This window comes from Xiphophorus maculatus, chromosome 12 (assembly GCF_002775205.1).
Source record: "Xiphophorus maculatus strain JP 163 A chromosome 12, X_maculatus-5.0-male, whole genome shotgun sequence".
Taxonomy (NCBI): Eukaryota; Metazoa; Chordata; class Actinopteri; order Cyprinodontiformes; family Poeciliidae; genus Xiphophorus; species Xiphophorus maculatus.
The window spans coordinates 24014045-24033275 of record NC_036454.1 but is presented as its reverse complement, the minus strand read 5'-3'; the positions used below and the strand labels follow the sequence as shown (position 1 = coordinate 24033275).

At 40.1% G+C, this 19231-nt stretch overlaps 2 protein-coding genes across 3 annotated transcripts; both read right to left on the bottom strand.

Moving 5' to 3' along the window:
* Positions 1-147: 147 nt before the first annotated feature.
* Positions 148-12155, bottom strand: LOC102236661 (dihydropyrimidinase-related protein 2-like). The gene is made up of 14 exons (XM_005804348.2): positions 11797-12155; positions 7985-8073; positions 7710-7894; positions 7439-7603; positions 7171-7232; positions 6954-7034; positions 5700-5768; positions 5472-5592; positions 5229-5385; positions 4837-4978; positions 4566-4736; positions 4271-4450; positions 2970-3162; positions 148-2877 (listed from the first exon to the last, which is right to left on the bottom strand). Exons 1-14 carry the CDS (start codon positions 11836-11838, stop codon positions 2786-2788), a joined length of 1749 nt encoding a protein of 582 aa, XP_005804405.1. The 5' UTR covers positions 11839-12155; the 3' UTR covers positions 148-2785.
* A 1410-nt stretch (positions 12156-13565) lies between these two features.
* On the bottom strand, positions 13566-19197 carry LOC102236415 (BCL2/adenovirus E1B 19 kDa protein-interacting protein 3-like). 2 transcript variants are annotated; one of them, XM_005804347.2, is made up of 6 exons: positions 19094-19197; positions 16601-16868; positions 16431-16512; positions 15878-15984; positions 15629-15778; positions 13566-15293 (listed from the first exon to the last, which is right to left on the bottom strand). In XM_005804347.2, the coding sequence occupies exons 1-6, from the start codon at positions 19143-19145 to the stop codon at positions 15245-15247; spliced, it is 708 nt and encodes a 235-aa protein (XP_005804404.1). In that variant the 5' UTR covers positions 19146-19197; the 3' UTR covers positions 13566-15244. The 2 variants fall into 2 exon arrangements, with proteins under 2 accessions (XP_005804404.1, XP_023199973.1); XM_023344205.1 differs by having other exon boundaries at positions 19081-19159.
* Between the last annotated feature and the right edge of the window lie 34 nt (positions 19198-19231).

Below are 19231 nucleotides of genomic sequence, written 5' to 3'. Positions count from 1 at the left end.
ACAATGACATGACAGTTGCTGAATGTTATTGTTTTAAATACGCAAATGTAACTTCCTTTTACATCGTTAATAAGCTACAGGGAAATGTCATTAGATTCTACAAAGCTAGTTACTCAAAAAAAAAAAAGAAAAAGTTAGAAAGCCAAGTTCGATTTTATTATTTTAATCCATTGAATTCAACACAGAGAAGGTCATACGCTGACAGGACCGATGGTTCCCTCCAAACTCTGGTACATCCAAGAAAAAAATAAAATAAAACGAGCAAACATGAGCAAGCGCGTCACAGTCGGTGGAAGAGGGCAAACAACAGTGCTCAACATTAAAACCCAACAACCCCTTCCAAGAAACTTCCCCAAATGTAAATCACTCCACAGTATAGCGTTGCGTACAAAAACCTACACTTGACAAGGCAATGAAGAGAAATAATTCAACGTTTTGCCGAGGACCTGTACGTGGGTGTGTCTGAGACCGAGTACAGTTATTAGCTCAAGTGAATCTGGTGTTAATAAAGTTGTGTAAATAGGAAGGTAAAGGGACAATATACAGCATCTTAAAACTTCTTCCACAACACTAACACCGAGAACAGAGGACACATCATCAGCACACTGTGAGGGACTTCGTATACACACACAGAAGATTTTTCATCAGGTCTCCAAAAAAAAAAAATTTTTTTTAATCACCTTTTCACTTCTTTAAAGAGCCTTCATAGATACAGTGTGCTATCAATATCTTATAGAACAGGCAGGCAACATGTATCCTTAAAACATTACAAATATATCCAATACAAAGTTGCAATCTCACATACACATTTACTATTTTTGGATTGTTGCAGGTGCAAATACATAAAAGAAACTGGGCAAATGATTAACTCTACCCTGGCTACTATAAATACAGAGCTAACGGGACCGCTGCACGAATGTGGACGTCGTCTGCTGGTTAACAGCAAAACGGTCAGAAAGCACCAGGTGCAGAGAGGTCGTCAGCACAAGCCTCCAATCAAGCTTTCCCTTAGGGTTCATCTGTTTCCTGAACGACAGACGTCTGATGATCGGAGGCTTGTTGCCCTGACGACCCTCCAGGAAGAAAGGAAAATATTGGAGGGAGAGAAAAAAAAAAATAAAACAACAAAAGTTTCATATTTCTCATAGAAGACGACTCCAAGTTTCACAGCAACGTTGAGTGAGCGGTTTGACCCCGAAATACCTTTTTCCTTTTTCTTTCAGTGCATTTAACATTTCACGACATGTACCATCCATTAAAAAAATAAATAAGTAAAAGGAAGAAGAGAGTGCAACTGTAGCAAAACAGAAGAACACAACACCAAGAAACAAACATCAAACATACTGCAAGCTTAAGAAAAACTAAATCCACCATTGCTAGAACTTAAAGAAGACGAAACACTGTCGATAAATCTTCCGGTCAGAGTCAGCAGTGGGCATGGACTGGTTACCGGCTAAATCTTTCTGTCATATCTGTTGCTGCCTACTGCTGGTCCGTTGGTTGGAAAAAAGCAAAAAACAAAACAAAAAAACCCTACTACAATTTTTCTCCGCTTACAAGGAAAAGCAAAATTTGCTGTTTGCAAATATTTAAGTCTGTGAGAAACACGATCAGTCATGGTGTGGAAGCTAAAGCAGCGTCATCCATCACTTTCATTAAGCTGACAGCGTTTTAAAACTGCAGCGGCGTAGCATGTCAGTGAGGCGGCCTACTGCAGGTCAGCTATCGGAGCAGACCGCCCCACTAAGTAGAATCGCCCCTAATTTCAGGTTGTTCATTCAGTGTTAATCTAAAAAGACCACAATGACAAAAGGTACGTTTTTTTGTCATTTTTTTTCCTTTAATTTTTAAAAACTAAACAGTTCTTTAAATGTGTGACACTTTTGTCTTTTAGCGATAACATTTGGGGTTTTAATGTAATATTTTGAAGGAGAAATTTATTCTTTTATTTTAATCTGAAAAGGCAACAGCAGTCTTGTGTTGTTCCTGACTAAATAAGTAAGTATTAATCGAGGTGTAATCATAATTAGAAAGTGCGCCTCAAAGCTAATGTTAAACAAGGGTTTATGTCGCATTTTTGTTTAAATAGATATATCAAAAAAGAAAAACATATGACACAGATATTGACTGTAATTGGGGGGTTTTCCCGCACATAATCCAGATCTATTGTTAAATTTCAATTTTAATTAAAAATAAAATCAAAATAAACTGATTTCCATGACTTCATAATATTGCTGTACATTTTGCATTTCATTTATACTTTTATACGTACCAAATTATTTTGGTGAATTTTTTTATCAAATGTCAAAAAAATCAGAGAAGTGTGTCACTTTTTGGACCGTGAGTGGTCCACTACTGTTTAGCCAAAAGTGGTTCTGTAACACAACCATCAAAACTATCAACTATAAAAACACAAAACTGAACATTCGCTGCCGTTAGAATGTCACAAAATTGCCTCTTCATTAGCGTTCTGATCTATTCTTGGAACAGCTTTTAACATAGAGCAGGGATCGTAAAACAATGTAAACAAATTACTTCCTCAATGAGCAAATGAATATAAAAAAAATCTTTCCCTAAATTCACTTTCTCCTGCCTCGGTGCAGGAATGTGGCAGGAGATATTAAACTATGTGAACTAGTGCTTGTTTTTTCTTGAATGAGGTGACATGGTGGAAATGTTAGAGTAAAAATGGATAGAAAGGGTGCAGGGGAGCCAGAAGTGAAGAGAGATCTGATGAGATGTGGTTACTCGTGGCGTCTGGTCCCATGATCCTCAATTGAGGAGCCTAGCCGAGGCTGGTGATGTTTGCTTTTCCACCAGGGGGCGCCACAATGCGTTGAGTGGTACGACGTGGAACGTTGTCATCTATCTGGGCGCCTTAAAGGTAAAGCGAGCATGAAGTTGATGGGAAGATTTCAGATTAACTTGCATGAGATTCAAAGAGCAACTGTATTCATGCATCGACTGACCGGACAGGCTGAAGCCAGACTGGTGGAGGTTACGAACTGGCTGATGAGTGTACTGCTGTTGCTGCTGCTGCTGCTGCTGCTTGGCAGGGGAGGTCTTCATCGAAGAAACCGTGGACATCACCTTCGGAGTCACGGTCACCTCACACACTGGCCCGTCGTACTGGCCCCTGGGGACACCTCGCAGCTCTGTGAGCTAAACAAGATGGGTAACTTCGTCAGAGAAAATGGTCTACAGCTAACACTCCACTGTGGCAGAAATGTCCTCAATTTGGGGCTTTAAATAATGCATTTGAAATGTTCTTCATCCCAGGGACTAATTATGTCACAAACAACTAAGAACAAGATTTGGGTGCACATGTTGGAATGTATTGCGAAGAATCAGCATCATGCTGAGGGTCCATTCCCCCATCATTGCACAAATATTGAATTATAAACAAGGACTACTTATAAAGTGTTTAACTTTGCATCAAATCAACAACCAGATGATTGAAACTTTAAAAAAAACTTAAATAAATGATTAATTGATTACTGAAATAATGTCAGCTAATTTAACAATCGATTGATTGTTAAACAGTACAGACTAAAAAAAATACAACTCGCTGAAAGAAAAAACACAATTAGAGCAGCAATTATGCAAAAACTGCACAATAAACACATATGTATTGCTTATAAGATGAAAAACCTTTATAAATTTCTATAAATATGCATCCTTTGCAAAAACAATTAAGTGTATGCTGAAGGAATGCCGTTACTGCATTTTAGGCCATAAAATGTTTATTTTCTCTTTTAAAAAAGGGATTAAATTGTTGCATTTTAATCCCTTTTATTATTTTTTTTATTGTTGCAAAATGTATGCATTTTGCATACAACTTTAATATTACATAAAATAAGCCAGTGTTTAAATACAAAATCTACGGAATGTGAAAATTCTTTATTAGATTAATCGATTAATGAATAGAATAATCAATTACTCAAACAATCGCAAGCTGCAGCCGTGAACTTAATACACGATGTTTTTCAGGCCATTGATCCACAACGTACATCAGAACCAGCCTTGCTTTGACAAGCTCTACCAATTCTGATAGAGTAGAAAAATATCCATCAAGAATTAAGCCGAAAACTTGTTGATTGCTACATAAAACATTTGGTTTCTGTGCAACTTGCTAAGGTATCACTAAAATATCAGTCAAAAGCCTCAAATTAAAATAACATTCAATGTTTGGAAATACTGACAGAACTTTCTCTACAGCATGAGCAGAGTGATTGTACAGAGGTGCTTGCGTGTTTAAATAAAAACCCACCCTGCTGCGGGCCTTTATCCTTTTGTACACGTGGTCGGAGAAAGGTTTGCGGCTGACGTAGCGCCCGCAGCCCTCCGTGGTGTGGAGCGTGCCCTCCTCCAAAACAATCTTACCCTGGCTGATGACGACCAGAGGACCCCCACGCACTTCTGTCCCCTCAAAGATGTTGTACTCTACAGCCTGTGACATGAAGAGGTGTGATTAGCAACTAGCTGCCTTACAAGGCAATGCAAAAGGTAGGAAACAAAGAAAGAGCAGGAGGAAGAAAAAACGACAGGCTAGTTAAGAGTCAGACCAGGTTGTGGCTCTTGGCCGAGATGATCTTTGTCAGATCTGGGTCCCACAGCACGAGGTCAGCATCCGAACCCACGTCGATGCGACCTTTGCGGGGGTACAGGTTGAAGATCTTGGCTGCGTTTGTGCTGGTTACTGCCACAAACTGGTTCTCATCCATCTTTCCAGTCACCTTTTAAACACAGGGCGAGTAAAGCAAACACGGTGACAGCAGATGTTTTAAAGGACTGATTTTCTAGTTCTACGGTGCTATAAGATAAGATCCCCCTTACCACACATTTGTCCCAGACAAGAGACATCCTCTCCTCGGTGCCGTTGGTGCCTTCTGGAATCATGGTGAAGTTATCTTTGCCTACTGCACGCTGGGATGTATGGAAAGTGCAGTGAGCACTACCAGTTACCTGCAGGTCCCCACTGGAAACATGTATACAGAAACCAAAAAACAATCTATTTGCCTCATGTTGCCAGAAAAATATGCCTCATTTTTGAAGTATAACACTTGGAAAAATAGCTCTAATTATCAATGAATTACAAGTCCACAAAGGTTGCATCATTAACAATTTGGTTAAATAAAGAAATTGTGAGTGAAAGCGAGGTGGAGTTCTGCACGTCGTGCCGCTGAGCTCCAGCTTTCTTTTTTTAGGTCCTGGCTCTTCGTGCCTACCATGACAGCAGAGAGTTGAGGTAGTCGGGGGTGGTGGGATCGGGGCTGAGCGGCGGCGAGGTGACAAAGGCTGCTGCCTTGGCCCAGTTCTTACTCCAGTAATGAGTGCCATCTGTGCCCAAGCTGGCAGATATGGGCTCTCCGTAAACCACAGCACCTGCAGGACCAGACAGGTTGACGTCAGTGCAAAGAAAAAAGGATCGAAATCAGAGAGAAAGTTTCTCCTCTCCTCTTTTTTTTTACCTTTTTTCCGAGCGAGAGCAATAACATCGGCTGCGCTCTTGCTCATCACCTTGGTGATGTACAGGGGGCAGTTGGTCTGATTGGCTATGGTGACCGAGCGGTTAACGGCCTCGGCCTCCACCTGTGGGTAATGACAGGCGCACGCAGAGGTCACCCACATGGGTCTTGTGTTCTGAATTTAGAGCGTTTGCTGCTTTTATCCTCCAGCGGTACGATGAGCAGTCTTACCTCCTCTGGACGGCTCAGTACGTGGCCTTCAGGACCGGCGATCCCCAGCTCTAATATGCGTTTCTGCTCCTGAGGCAGTTAGAAAAAGAAACGAGTTAATGTGGCAGAGACAAGACTTTATATGTCTTATTGTTTTTTTTTTTTAGATTTTGGCAAAAATGTCAATATATATATTTTTCCGTTTGCTTTACAAATAAATAAATAAAAAAATCAGAAATTGATCCATTTGTATTCAATAAATCCTTTGTAGAGCCACTTTTTACTGCAGGGTAAGAGTTTAGAGAAGTAGATGTAGAGTGCGACATTTTTGGCCATTCTAGTGTGAAAACAGCTCAAGCTCACTTGGAGTGACTCTGAAGATTCATTTTCAAGTCACCGATTCTTTAATGTAATTTTGTCATTCCAACTATTTTTGTCTTTTTTGCAGCTTTTTACAAGATTTCTTCCAGGATTGACCTTCATCCATCTTTTTATCTGATTTGACCTGCTTGCCTGTCCAACATCATGAGACTTTCAATACCATGGGTCACTGTGGAGATGTTCGTATTCAGAGAACAGCTGGGATTAAAGAACATTTAGGTGACCTGTGCTTAGTAGTTGGGTGAATGCTTGAGCTGGTTGCACAAGATTTTATTTAGGGGTATTAAAGCAAAGGAGGCTGAATACAACACTATGCAACTAGAGGTGCACCGGTTGCAGTTTTCTGGCTGGTCACCGGTCTGAAAGTCTAACTAGCTAATTACTATTTTGGCTGACATATATTATTTTATAACTGGAACTATTGCCAAAATCTCCAATAATACAGAAAAAAGTCTCTAGATTTGTCTCTAGTCGCTTTTTAAAAAAGAGAAAGATGCAAGAGCGGTCTGAGAAGTTGCTAAGTTGGAAGCAGTGGGGTGACTATTGTTCACTCAAACATGTAGACATGACCTGGTGGACGGGTCTGACAGTGAGCCCTCTATTACCGCAGAGAAAACTGTGATAGCGGCTTATTTTCAGACCTTGGTTGAGGAAGACATGATTAGTTTCACAGGTAAGTATCGGTTGATTACTCAGAATTAAAGAAATCGGTGCAGATTGAACGATTCACCCCTATTTGCAGCTTCTCACATTAATATTTGTAAAAAGTTGCTGCTCTTTTCCTTTTACATAAAATCCTAATAAAATATATTAAAGTTTGTGGTTGCAAGAAGGCAAAATGTGAGACAATTCACAGAGTACCGACACTGCTGCAGGACACCGTAGTCGTCTTACCTCTGCAACAATGTCTCCATTCTCGGCGTGAACCTGAGCAATGGCTCCAAGGTCTCTGACGACACTGAACACCTCATAGATCTGCAAGAACAAGATGTGCATCAGTTAACCGAGAGGCGTCACCTACACCCTAACCTACAAGCGACCTTTGAAGTGAAATGCTGCTACAGAAAGGTCAGCAGAGATCCCTCTGAGGTGGGCCACAATCAAAGCATACCTGAGAGTCAGAAAGCTGGAAAACATCCTTATAGGCCAAATAGACCAGGAAAGAGTTGACACCTGAAGATAGAAAGCTTTATGAGAGAAAACAGCCAAAAGGTGGAAAAGAGGGCAAAGGAGGGAAAACTGAGAGCAAACTGAAAAAGAAACTAAGATAAAATAAAAGAAACAAGCAACATTCAGTTTAGGGTGATCGTTTAAAGGGTTGACCACAGTCAGAGGAGCAGTAGATGTTTGAAAGAAAGCAATCAGTGTGTCCTACATACCATGATCCTTCACTAGCGTCTCCATCTCCTCCTGGGTGCTGTTATTCCACTCAGTGATGTCCACATGCAGAGAGTAGTCACAGCAGGACTTGCTGTCAGCCCACTCTCTCCACTGTTTGAAAGCAGTGACCAGGCTGACACCGGGCTCCGGTACCACATGGTCGACTAATGTGGTACCAAACAGAAAAACATGTTAGTTTTTTGCCTGTGGAACAACAACAAGCATCTAAAGGAAATCATGCGCTCGGCAGCATGGACGTCCGCACGTAACTGATCATGGTTGTGCCGCCAGCCAGAGCCGCTCGGGTGCCCTGGTAGAAGTCGTCCGCCGCCACCATGCCTCGGTCGGGCATCTGGAAGCGGGTGTGCACATCAATGCCCCCCGGCATCACCATTCTGCCATGGGCTTCTATGATCTTGACTCCACCCGGGACAATGAGGTTGTCTCCAATTTGCCTGAAGGAAACCACAAAACAAACAGCAGGAACTTGAATCCCTGTAATAAGCTCACACTTGGGTTAATGGTAACCCCAAAGCACAACTTACTTAATGACTCCATCTTCCATGTAGATATCAGCCAAGAAGGACTGATCATCGTTCACTATCTTTGCTCCCTTGATGAGGAGACGGTCACTCTGAAACAAGATTTGTCTGTAAATCAAACATATTCTCTCTAAGAAGCCAAAACATTTAATAATATATTTGACTTTGGACCTGATAAACCAGTGAACAAATATATATTCAAGTGCTTGAAGCTATTGCATACTTAAAAATAAAATTTAAGCATTTTCTAGGACTTCAAGCACTCATAGGAATGACCTTTTTCAACCAAGCATTCTTCCTTCCATTAAACTTTCTGTCAATATGCTTTGATAAACAGTATAAACACTGCTAGCTTCAGTGATGGTCTTCTCTTGTTTAAGCTCCTTTTAGAGCTAGGCAATAAATCAATAACAATATATATTGCGATAGAAACGTGATCAATGTTAATAGCCAATACGTCTGAAAGAATATTCAATACATAGAATGTTCACTCAATTCTGATCCAGAACTGCACAGCATTCTGGGAGATGTAGGCAGAGAAAAGGCTCTAGCTGCTCATCGCTGGTGGCTTCAACTAACTCACTCGCTCTTTGGTTACTTAGCAACAACCTATTTGCAGCAGCAGCGTGAGTCATAGCTGCTTAATGTTAAAGATGAAAAAACAATGAGGAGTAAAAACTGTGGCTAAAACAAGAAAGGTCACGCCAGCAGTTTGGAAGCAGTTCAGATATTTAAAACAAAAACGAATCAATAACTATCAACATCAACAATTATAGATATCGACTGATATGAAATGCTTTTATCATGATAGGTTTTTCAGCCACATCGTCCAGCCAGCCCGACCTCGTTGTATAGCGAACATCCATGATTGTGTTGGAAAACTGTCAAGTCAGTAAACTATAATCCTTTACACCATTAATTCTGAAAACAAACTATTCAACATTACTCTGCAGGAGACATCAGTCCTACCTCATTATACAAAGGAGGAGAAATCTTTGATCAAAACCATGAAGTAAGAGCAGAGTCTCCTACATGCCACAATTAGCTCCAACTGAATGAGATGAAAGAAAAACGCAGCATGCTGCCCTACTTCTTCTACAGGCTTTCTGGACCCTCTGAAGGAGGCATTTAAACCTAATGAAGGCAGTATATGTAGTCTCCAGGGCTCACAGCAGGAAATGTTTGGTTTTTCAAGGCTGTAGCCATGAGGAATACGGATGCATTAGGTATAGAAACCACAGATGTATTGTCGGGATTTGGGTTATACAACTTTAACGTTTTGGACTAAGTGGTCAGCATTAGGAACACAAAGTTTCACATTTAAAACTACTCTTGATTAAAGATGGTACATTCAAACTCTCCATAGATTTACAGCTATAAACTGAGCAGTTTATTATGACATTAGCCTACCAAGTAAAATGTCCAGGGTCAATAAAAACAGCCTGTGATTTTAATTTGAGCAAAAACTGCTAAATTTTCAACCTTACTTGAAACCAGAGTTTATCAAGTTGAGATGGATAAGGAAACCTAACATGACAGAAAAAAACCTGGTGATTACAAATGAATGACTTAAAAAGCAGGAAGCTTCATTACTACCTGATGCATATAGTGTTATTATTAGCACATCAAATTAGAAGACTGCACCAATCAATCTACCAGAGATCAGAAATGGATAATTACCTCTTAATTGGCAGGTTAAATACCAAAAAATCAGCTTTCCTCCCAGTGCACTGAATGCAACAAAACTAATAATTCCCACAATTTCTTACCTGTACATCCAACAACCAGCACTTTTTTTTAATGAAAAATGAAAAAACTTAAGGGATTAGGGGAAATTGTGTATTTTTTTTTTGTTTGTTTGTTTTAAAACTGTATCTGTGGAAGACTCTTTTTATGTACCATTAGAAAAAAAAATATGATTTGGCAGAAAATTGAGTAATGGGTATCGTCTTTAATTTTAACTAAAAAATAACAGCTGCTATTAAAGATAAAGACTGCTACAGTCTAAATTTGGTGTTTCGTGCTTCCCTTTGTCCTGACACCAGACCCTGAAGGCCTGACGCTCTAACACAGAGTATAGTTTGTTTTTTTTTTCCTTTTTTTTTCTCCGAAGAGTTTTTGCGGCGCTAGTGGCTCGTATTTTTTCTACAGTAGGCAGACAGGAAGGAGGGTGAGGAGAGGGGGGAAGACATGCGGTAAAGGTCGTCGGGACCGGAGTCGAACACGCGACGTCCGCGTCGAGGACTAAGGCCTCCAAACGTGGGGCGTGCTAACCCCCTGCGCCACCACAGCACGCCCCAACACAGAGTATAGTTGTTGTCTTCAGACTTAGTCTGGGATTTTCCTGTTGTTTGCTTACAACCCTCAGCTGACCTGAAGATGTCTTCAATCTACCTCAATGAGCTGAGAAAATTAAAGCTACTATCCAGTGTTGCTGAAAAACACAGCTGGGTAACAAACTATAAACTGTCACAGCGAGATTTCACAAAATATTAAGATTTGAAAATGTAAATAAAACTAGTAACTGCTTCGGATGCGTTTAGGTTGATGACATCACAAGAGGCACCAGAATACAGCTGATCAAGTACCATTAGCAAACACTATGGCAGACGAGCAACCTTTAAAATAATTAAATCGACTCCGAGGCACTCATGTGGCATTTAAGCAAGGTGTTCAACCTTCTGTGATTGTCTCCGATAGCTACCAACCCATGATCAATACTGCTGTGGGTGGTGAAGCTAAAGCAAACGCTTCTGATTGTCTGCAGAACTTGAAATGAGTAGATTTTACAAGCATTCTGTTTGTATTGCCTTGCATTTGAGAATTGACAGTACAGTGACACTGCAAGCATTCTGAACACAAAAATCTTTAGCTTACATTGAGATCTTACATATTTTAAAACTCATTTAAATGGAACAGGCCATGTAGTTTTTTCCTTCTTTTTTTTTCTTTTTTTTATTGAAACAACTTGGTTCAAAACAGTCAGTGAAAATGAAATCTGACTTGGTGTACTTCACAAACTGATTCAAGTCAAAACCTTTAAAAGAAGGAACCCAAACTTGCAAGTATAATAAAGTAAAATAAAAAACATGAAGGGAAACATTGCCACAATCAGTAGACCTCTGATCTGCTGTCTCCTGCTGCTTGAGATGACAACCACAGGCATGTTCTGCATGCGACAGGCATCTGAAGTTTGACTGATTTTGCAGAAAAGTCTGGCCAGTAGTCCGCTGATCTCCAGGAGTCCCAGCGCTTTGACTGTGACAGCTACATAATGAAGACATGGCGTCTGCAGAGATGCTTTCTGCTGACCTACTTTACGAGGAGGGGTTAGTTCTCTTACAATTAAATACAGTGGAACCCCATTCACCTGATGTTAAGGATGAAGAAAAAAATGTTAAATCTTACATTAAGAAGGCTAAATGTTGACAGTTTAGCATAAATAGAAAGAAGATGAAGAATGACAGATGAAATGATAGCTGTGAAGGAATCTGGTTTTTTAACCTGGTAACTACACCAGAGGTTGAGGAGGAAGCTGCTGATGATGAGGAGGCTGGGAAGAAGGGACACCTTCCCTTACACACACAGGTTGATTTATAATAGAGGTAGCTTCAAGTGACGAATCCAGTGAATTATTGTTGTTGTTCATCCCTGACCTGGAGCTGATGAGGAGCTGTAGCACAGCTGCTGCTTCTGCTGAAGACAGCGCCAATGTAAATGAACGGTCGCAGCAGCTAACAGCTAGCTTCCAGCTGATTCTTATCCACGCCGCACGTAAAAGAGACAGATAAATAAAACAGACACATATCACTCACTGTGATTTTGGGGATGTTCTTCTTTCCTTGGTAGCCGGACATGTTGAAATTCCCCCCAACACCGCTGCCCCCCTGGTTTTAGTTGAGGCTAACGACGCTAGTTGCCTATAAAAAAAAGGATGAATGGATGCTCTGCCTCTCGGCCAGTCGACGCCCCGGCTCAACACTGTGTGTCCCGGACTATTTATAACGATAGCCAGCTAAATGTGCGTTGGGTAGCCAGGATAGTGCTGCAAATTGAGATTTGCCTTTGCCTAACAGCGGAGAATCTCTATATTTACGGCTAGACCAGGTCTCTGTAGACCATAAAGCCACCAAAAAGACAAGGGCCACAAAGAGGGACGGAGCATGCGCACTGCCCCGCCCTGAACATCTCACTGGTCCATGATCCGGATCCATGTTGCCGTCCCCATGACAACATTTAGGTTGAAATACAAATGGCATCAATCCTGCTAAAACATCTGACAGTGATTAATTTATCCAAAAGAATGTGTGAGCGAAACTAGCCCTTTCAGTGGGTGTCATGTACAAGCATCATTACTTCTCAATGGGCTCGCAACTCAATTAGTAAAAATAAACTAACTGACAAGTAGGTAATATGGGACAAAACCAGTTAGCAACAGCAAAGATGAATCATGTAAATTATGTAAATCTCATGATTTACATTTCTGACATGGTTTTCAATTCAGTGTGTTTCCCAAGCTAGTATTTTAACTAATTTACTCTTGGTTGTTGGATTGAATTACGTTTGTAAATCTTCATAGTATTGTAAACGCTTTTAATTTTGTTTTTCTTTTTATGTCATTTCTCTGTTTTCATATGGTTTAAAAGGAAATAGGATTATTTCATCTGTCAGACGGGAGCAGAAAAATATGTAATACCAGCATAAACAGTAAATATGACACACAATGTAAACTGCTAAAATGTGACAAAGTAAATTTTAAGAAATTCTGGCCAATAGCATAGGTCTGCGTCACTTCTACTCTTGTCTTGCTGTCTCCCTTTGTCTTGCTCCAACGGCTAATAAACAAAAAGAGAAGCATAAGAAAGGATTGCAGTTGCGTTTCTGGCATTATCTCTATCAACAGCCTGGTACAACTCTCTTGCTGTGCAACAAGAAGGTTCTGGGTCCAATCTGCAGTCTTTCTGCATATAGTTTGCATGTTCTTGCATATCTGAATGTTCTCCAGTCAAGCATGCTTTCTTACCCAGTCCAAAAACATGCGCGTTAATGTAAATGGTCTCTCTAAATTGCTCACGTCTAAATGTGTGCTTTGCTTTCTGTCTTGCTTGTCTCAGTGTTGTCCACTTAAGTAAGCTGGGTTTCAAGCTATATCTAGTTCCTGTGTACTTTTCTTCCAAGATGCCACACTCTCGAGTATTTTTTTAAATCTTAATCACTATTTTTTCTTTGAATTTTTGATTTTGCAATCTCTTGATCTAACCAGGACAGCATGCTGTGCAGTGTGTGCTCTTAGATAAAAAGGAAAGTAAACAAAACATGACAAAATGAGTCATGTTAGGTTGTCATTGCAATCATAAAAATCTATATAGAACATAGCTGTTTTATTGCTTATATATCATACAGCCCAGGTCCACACAGGCTGTGGGTAGTAACCATATTGCATTTTGAGATTCGGGGTTATTGAGAAACCTCCAGCTTTCCCATTTGTAATATTCATTAAATATTAATTTATGATTACTGTATGAATCATATTTAAATTCCAAAATGCTCTTCACGCCACACAGACATACTGTACATAGATCTGTTAGGACCAACTTTGCAGTTTATAAGCTGGCAACCCAAATCACACATCACAGCTTAGAACTGAAACCAAAATGGACAATTTTGTACATTATAGTTTATATTTTTTATGGTTATAATCCGTCAACAGAGGAGCCATGCAGTGAGCATCAACATACAGAAATGCATACGTTATCCTTAATGAACGATTTCTATATCATCTTTAGATGGTCCACAGACACTGTACATAATATCATATATATTAGGTGAAATTATTGTACAGTGAAACCAAGATTAAACTTAGATAACATTTCTGAAATAGGCCCCAGAAAATATCTTCCTCTGTGGTGGTGATTTATGCAGCTAAAGCCCTAGCAACTGAGCAAAAACACAATACTCACATTGCCACAATGCATAAGATATACTATAATATGCATGAATAATCAATGTATAAACAAGTTATACAAGGTTGAGACATGTACATAGCATGGGGAAGGTCACAGCTTAAATTAATCTTCACAAGTACACAATTAAATATATAAACATGTAAGAAAACAAAAGAAACAAATCAGAACGCATAGGATAGGCCACCAATGTGCAGTGGTGAAAGGTAAATGTTTTGGCACTTTGCTACTGCTCCTATATGTTAAAAAAAAGGGGATATGTCAGAAAAACCCCCCATAAAAGTAGCTTCTGGCCTGGTATATTATCTTCCACTCTAGATGCCACTATAATAAAGCATGCCAACTCTTCATAGTAACATTTTGGGGCAAGATAATAGGATAATGTTTATGCTTGGCAACTCAACAAAGTTTATATAGAAACCCTCTGGGGAACAACATGTTATGAATACCATCCTCAAAATTGTGCGAATTTTTTTAAAACAAAAGCAGTGCTGCAGCATTCAGCTCTGAACAGCAGTTCACTGCACCTTGAAAGTAAGGCCCTGTTCACAATAGACAAAGACGACATCCCAACATTAAATATCAACCAGAACATTCATCAGAAACCTCCAAATTCTGCAGACTGTAAAGAGGAATCCTAGATCATATGAAGCACAAGGCAATAGTACTGGATAACAACCCAGCAGGAAAACCTACGTTCTAACTAGTAGGAACACATTAAAATGAGGTTTTCCATCTTTGCAGCAATCCACCGATATTCAAATGACCCTAAAACGCCTGGGGATTGTAGGGTGGCTTTAATCTGGTGTGAAGTGGGCCTTAAAGTCATAAACTTTCAAGCTATCAAAGTCTCTCTGGTTCCCCAAAGTCAATTAGTTCATAAAGCAGTTATGGCATAAATAACATACGTCTTCCTTTCTGCTTTTCACCTAAAAGAAAACCTGTAGCTCAGCAGAAATACCAGAATTGATATGTTCAATATCAAGACACGAAAGAAAACTTCAACTTGATGCCACCTGACATAAGGTCCGTGGCAAGTTAGATTTTGAGTTAGATTCAAGTCGGTGACTCGCATATACGATAAAGCCCCCTCTCTCCCTCCCCCCACTCAGTGTCAACAATCCGTTGGAGTGCAACCACATAATCAGCATGACTACATCTACAGTGTGACATGAGTTAATGCAGATTGGGAGAGAAAGACGTGGGTGTAGGACAGATGCACACAGTGAGAGCTTGACTTCAGGATGCGTTTGGGAGGCTTGGAGACAGGAGAACACCCAGGCACTGCTTCATCTTCTGCTCAGTAGGAGCTGGTGGCGGCTGTGGCAATTCTTTTCCCAATGTACACCCTAAAATAAAATCATCAAACATGTGAAATACAACAACATTTTTTTTGTTAAAAATGAGAAAATACAGGACAAATAATTAAAACAAAGATAAGTAACGTTATTCATACAAGGTACCTTCCATATCTGATTTAAATGTTATTTTAAGTAATTTTCCTTCTCTTGTCCCTCTTTGTGAAGATAGACATAGAATTTGCATTGTTGTCCTGTTAGTAATTCCTACATCCATGCATAAGAATATGATTTTTGAGAAAGCATTAACTAAACAAGAAAAGCAATCTTTTCACAAAGAAAAGCCCCGCAATATTTTAATACTACTAACAGATGTCCAATCTTACCCAAGGCCAAGAGCCAGCATGTGTGAGATGAGCAGGGAAGGAATGAAAACTTTTAGGAATTCAGCAGAGAAGATGCCACCTTTCTTCATGGCGCCACTCTTCCGCATACTCAAAGATATTGAACGTCGGGGATGTCTGAAGTGGAACTCCCTGAGAAGAATAATCACACAACCAGTTAACGTTGTTTCTGAGACCACTGAGGAAAAGATGCCGATGGGCAGCTGATTCTGAGCCTCCCAGCATACTAACTTTGGGGGGATGTTTTCAGGCCTACTAGACCAATTGGCCACCCAATCAACTTCTTTGTTCATCAAGATGTCATCCTCTCTGTCCATGTCTGCAGTATCGTCCTCTGACTGGAAATATAAAGGGAAAAAGATGTGGAAAGAAATCCTCCCCCAAAAAGCTTTAGCAGAGTCTCTGTTCAACGTATCATTTTAAAAGTTTGGCTTGCATTTGTATTCATCTATCCTGAGTTAATACTTTGCAGAACCACCTCACCTTTTGCTAGAATTACAGCTGCATATCTTTTGAACTATGTAGCTTATACTTGGCATCAAGCAAACCGTGGCATGTTAGATTTTGAGTTAGATTCAAGTCGGTGACTCGCATTTGCAATAAAGCCCCTCCCCAGCCCTCCACTCCGTGTCAACAATCCGGTGGAGTGCAACCACATAATCAGCATGACTACTTAATACAGTGTGACACCAGTTAATGCAGATATGTGGTTTGATGCTACAAAACTCATTAAAAAAGTTCCACAGTTGTCAGTACTTTTGCCAGGTACTCTTGGTACCCCTACCTGACTGCCTCTTGGACTGGACATCTCCACATCAAATGTTATCTGGCCATCATCCTGTCCGGAACCTGGTGGTCTGTGAGGACTGTGAGTGTGTTGGCAACAGTATATATATATTTTTAAAATCAATACTTAAGTTTGACTGAAAATAGTAAAGAAAATGAGTGGCCTACCTTTCACAGGATGAATTACTTGGGCTGGACTCATGCTGGGCATCCAGAAGTATTTTTTCCATGTCTCCGTTGTGGATAGAAGATGACGATGGCACATGTTCCAGTCCTCCAATCAGGGTTTCGTCACTTTCACCCTCTTCTAAAGGATGGAGACTTTGACTCATGCCTGCATTTGCATTGATTTGGTCTTCATCAGGTGGTGTCAGCTGGCTGGTCTGCCTACTCTCTGCCCCTGTATTACCATTCAGCTCCAGCTCTACCCAGGAGCCTTTGCAACACAACGATAAACACACCAAAATTAAGGAAAAATAGGTTTAATGTGTGTAGATGCAACCCAGTCAACAGCACAGTTAACACTACAGTCATCTTTCACATGACAAATTGTTGACCTATAGGTGCATCTACAACAAATTGGAACATCATCAAAAAGTTACATTTGATAATGATAATAAGGATTTAAAAAGTTTAAAACAAATTGTGTGCTATATTTCAAATATTTTATTTTGTTAAATTCAATGACAATGGTTAAAACTCAACACTCAGTTTCTCATAAAATTAGAATGTAGCATAGGACCAACAATAAAAAAAAAACTTTTTCGTACAGAAATGTTGTTGTGGTTTACGCAATCACGAGGAAGACTGCTGACTTGACAGTTCTCCAGCAGGACAAGCTAGAAAATGTCATTGTCAAAGTAGCTGGTTGTTCGCCGAGTGCTGTATTCGAGCATTTAAAAGGAAAACTGAATATAGCACAGAAAAAGGTGCACAAGCACCACTGCAAACACCATGGATCCCTAAATCATCCCTGACTGTGGAAACTTTATCACTGGATCTTGGATTCTGTGCCTCTTCACTTTTTACCCAGACTCCAAGACCTTGATTTCCAAATAAAATGCAAGACTTACTTTTATCTGAAAAGAGAACCTTGAATCACTGGGCAACAATCCAGTGCTCTCTCTCCTTAGCAGGTACTGTACTTCTGATATTATCTCTGGTTCAGAAGTACCACAATGCAACAGTTACAGTCTCCGCCCTGAAAACGTCTGTGCATGGATGCTCAAGAAGCAGCCAATATGCATTACCAAGTACAAGGTCAGCAAAGTCATAAGGTTTTGCAGCACTTTACGCTTCCCTCTATTGACAAACTTTATGGGGATGCGGATTTCCATTTTCCATCTGAACTTGACATCAGCCCACACTGCCTAAAGTACCAAAAAAATGGTTTAATACATAATATCACTGTACTTAATAGGGCAGTAAACTTTCCTGAATCAAATCTTCTAGATAATTTGCAAAGTATTGTCAAGTGGAAGACATGAAATGGCACATCAGCACAACCACAGAGGAGCCCTTAACAAAGCATTGAGTGCATACACTACACTGAAATACTTTCCAACAAGCCAGTATTTTTTTTTTTAAATTAAAGATACTTTTTTTCAGAATTGGTCTGATGCAGTATTTTACATTTTTGAACTTTTGAGTTTATATTTACCGTTAACTAAACTCAAACACTTGGATTGTGTCACTCTTTTTATAATGAACCCTAGGAGTTTTTGCTTTATGAGGAAAAACACCCAACTGTTTGTTGATTTCCTGATTTATACAAACGCACGTTAAAAATACTGTTTCAACCATGGTGCATCCGGTGACCAGAAACCGTGGCAGCATGGAAGGTCTTTGTGCCACTGCCCCACAAGCAGAGTCATGTAATCAGCTTGTCTGAGTACGGCATGTAAAACCTTGTGATGGCATGAGACACCTCTGTCCTGTTTTGAGCTAGTTGGAAATTATAGGTCTGAGGATGAACTAAAGCTGACTCGACGTCACATCTTCTGACCAATTTGACATCACTGCTCCTCTGGGGTCTTACATAACTGTGGCGAGCAGCGGGAGCCAACCTGCCGAGTCGTGTCGCTGCTCCAGCTGCCTTCTGACACACAAAGCGAGTCCTAATACCCCGACTCACTAATAAGCCTCCACTCAAGGCTAAACAGCAAGTTTCATATTTACATGCGTGTTATTTGTTTACCTTCAAGCAAAAATGCGACCTCACTTTTTATTTTTTTTTTTACATTTTATGCTGCAAGATAACTGCATTTTGAAACTACGGAGTTTTACATAATGAGTTTAAATATCTGCGATACGTCTGTGCAGATTTTAAAGAAAAAAATATCTTAAAGGGAACAAACGTTACAATTAAATTCGCCTTTTGTACCAAACTTGTTTTCATTTTTTGGCTAAAGCTAAACCCACCCAGACCTCTAGCAACGATTGGCTGCTCCGGTGTCAACCAACGGCGTACCGTGCTACGATTGGCTGATTTGTTGTGACGTACAGAATATGCTCTCCATCCCAACGCGAAGACAAGGAAATCCCATCCCCAATCTAACTTTTACCATTACGCCTTTGTAACTATATTCTCACGCATTAGTAAGGAAGATACGAATACTTTTTTTTATGAAGGAAGACGTGCCACGTACAATGACGACCTACCTTGCAGTCCGGGATCTTCGTTATTGTTTTGAGGAGGAGGAGCGGTAGACATGTTTGTTGACTATAGTTCTGACGCTTAACTAGGGTCTGCGCAGGCGCAGCTTCGAGAATTCAACGACAGTCTCGGGATCAGTGAAC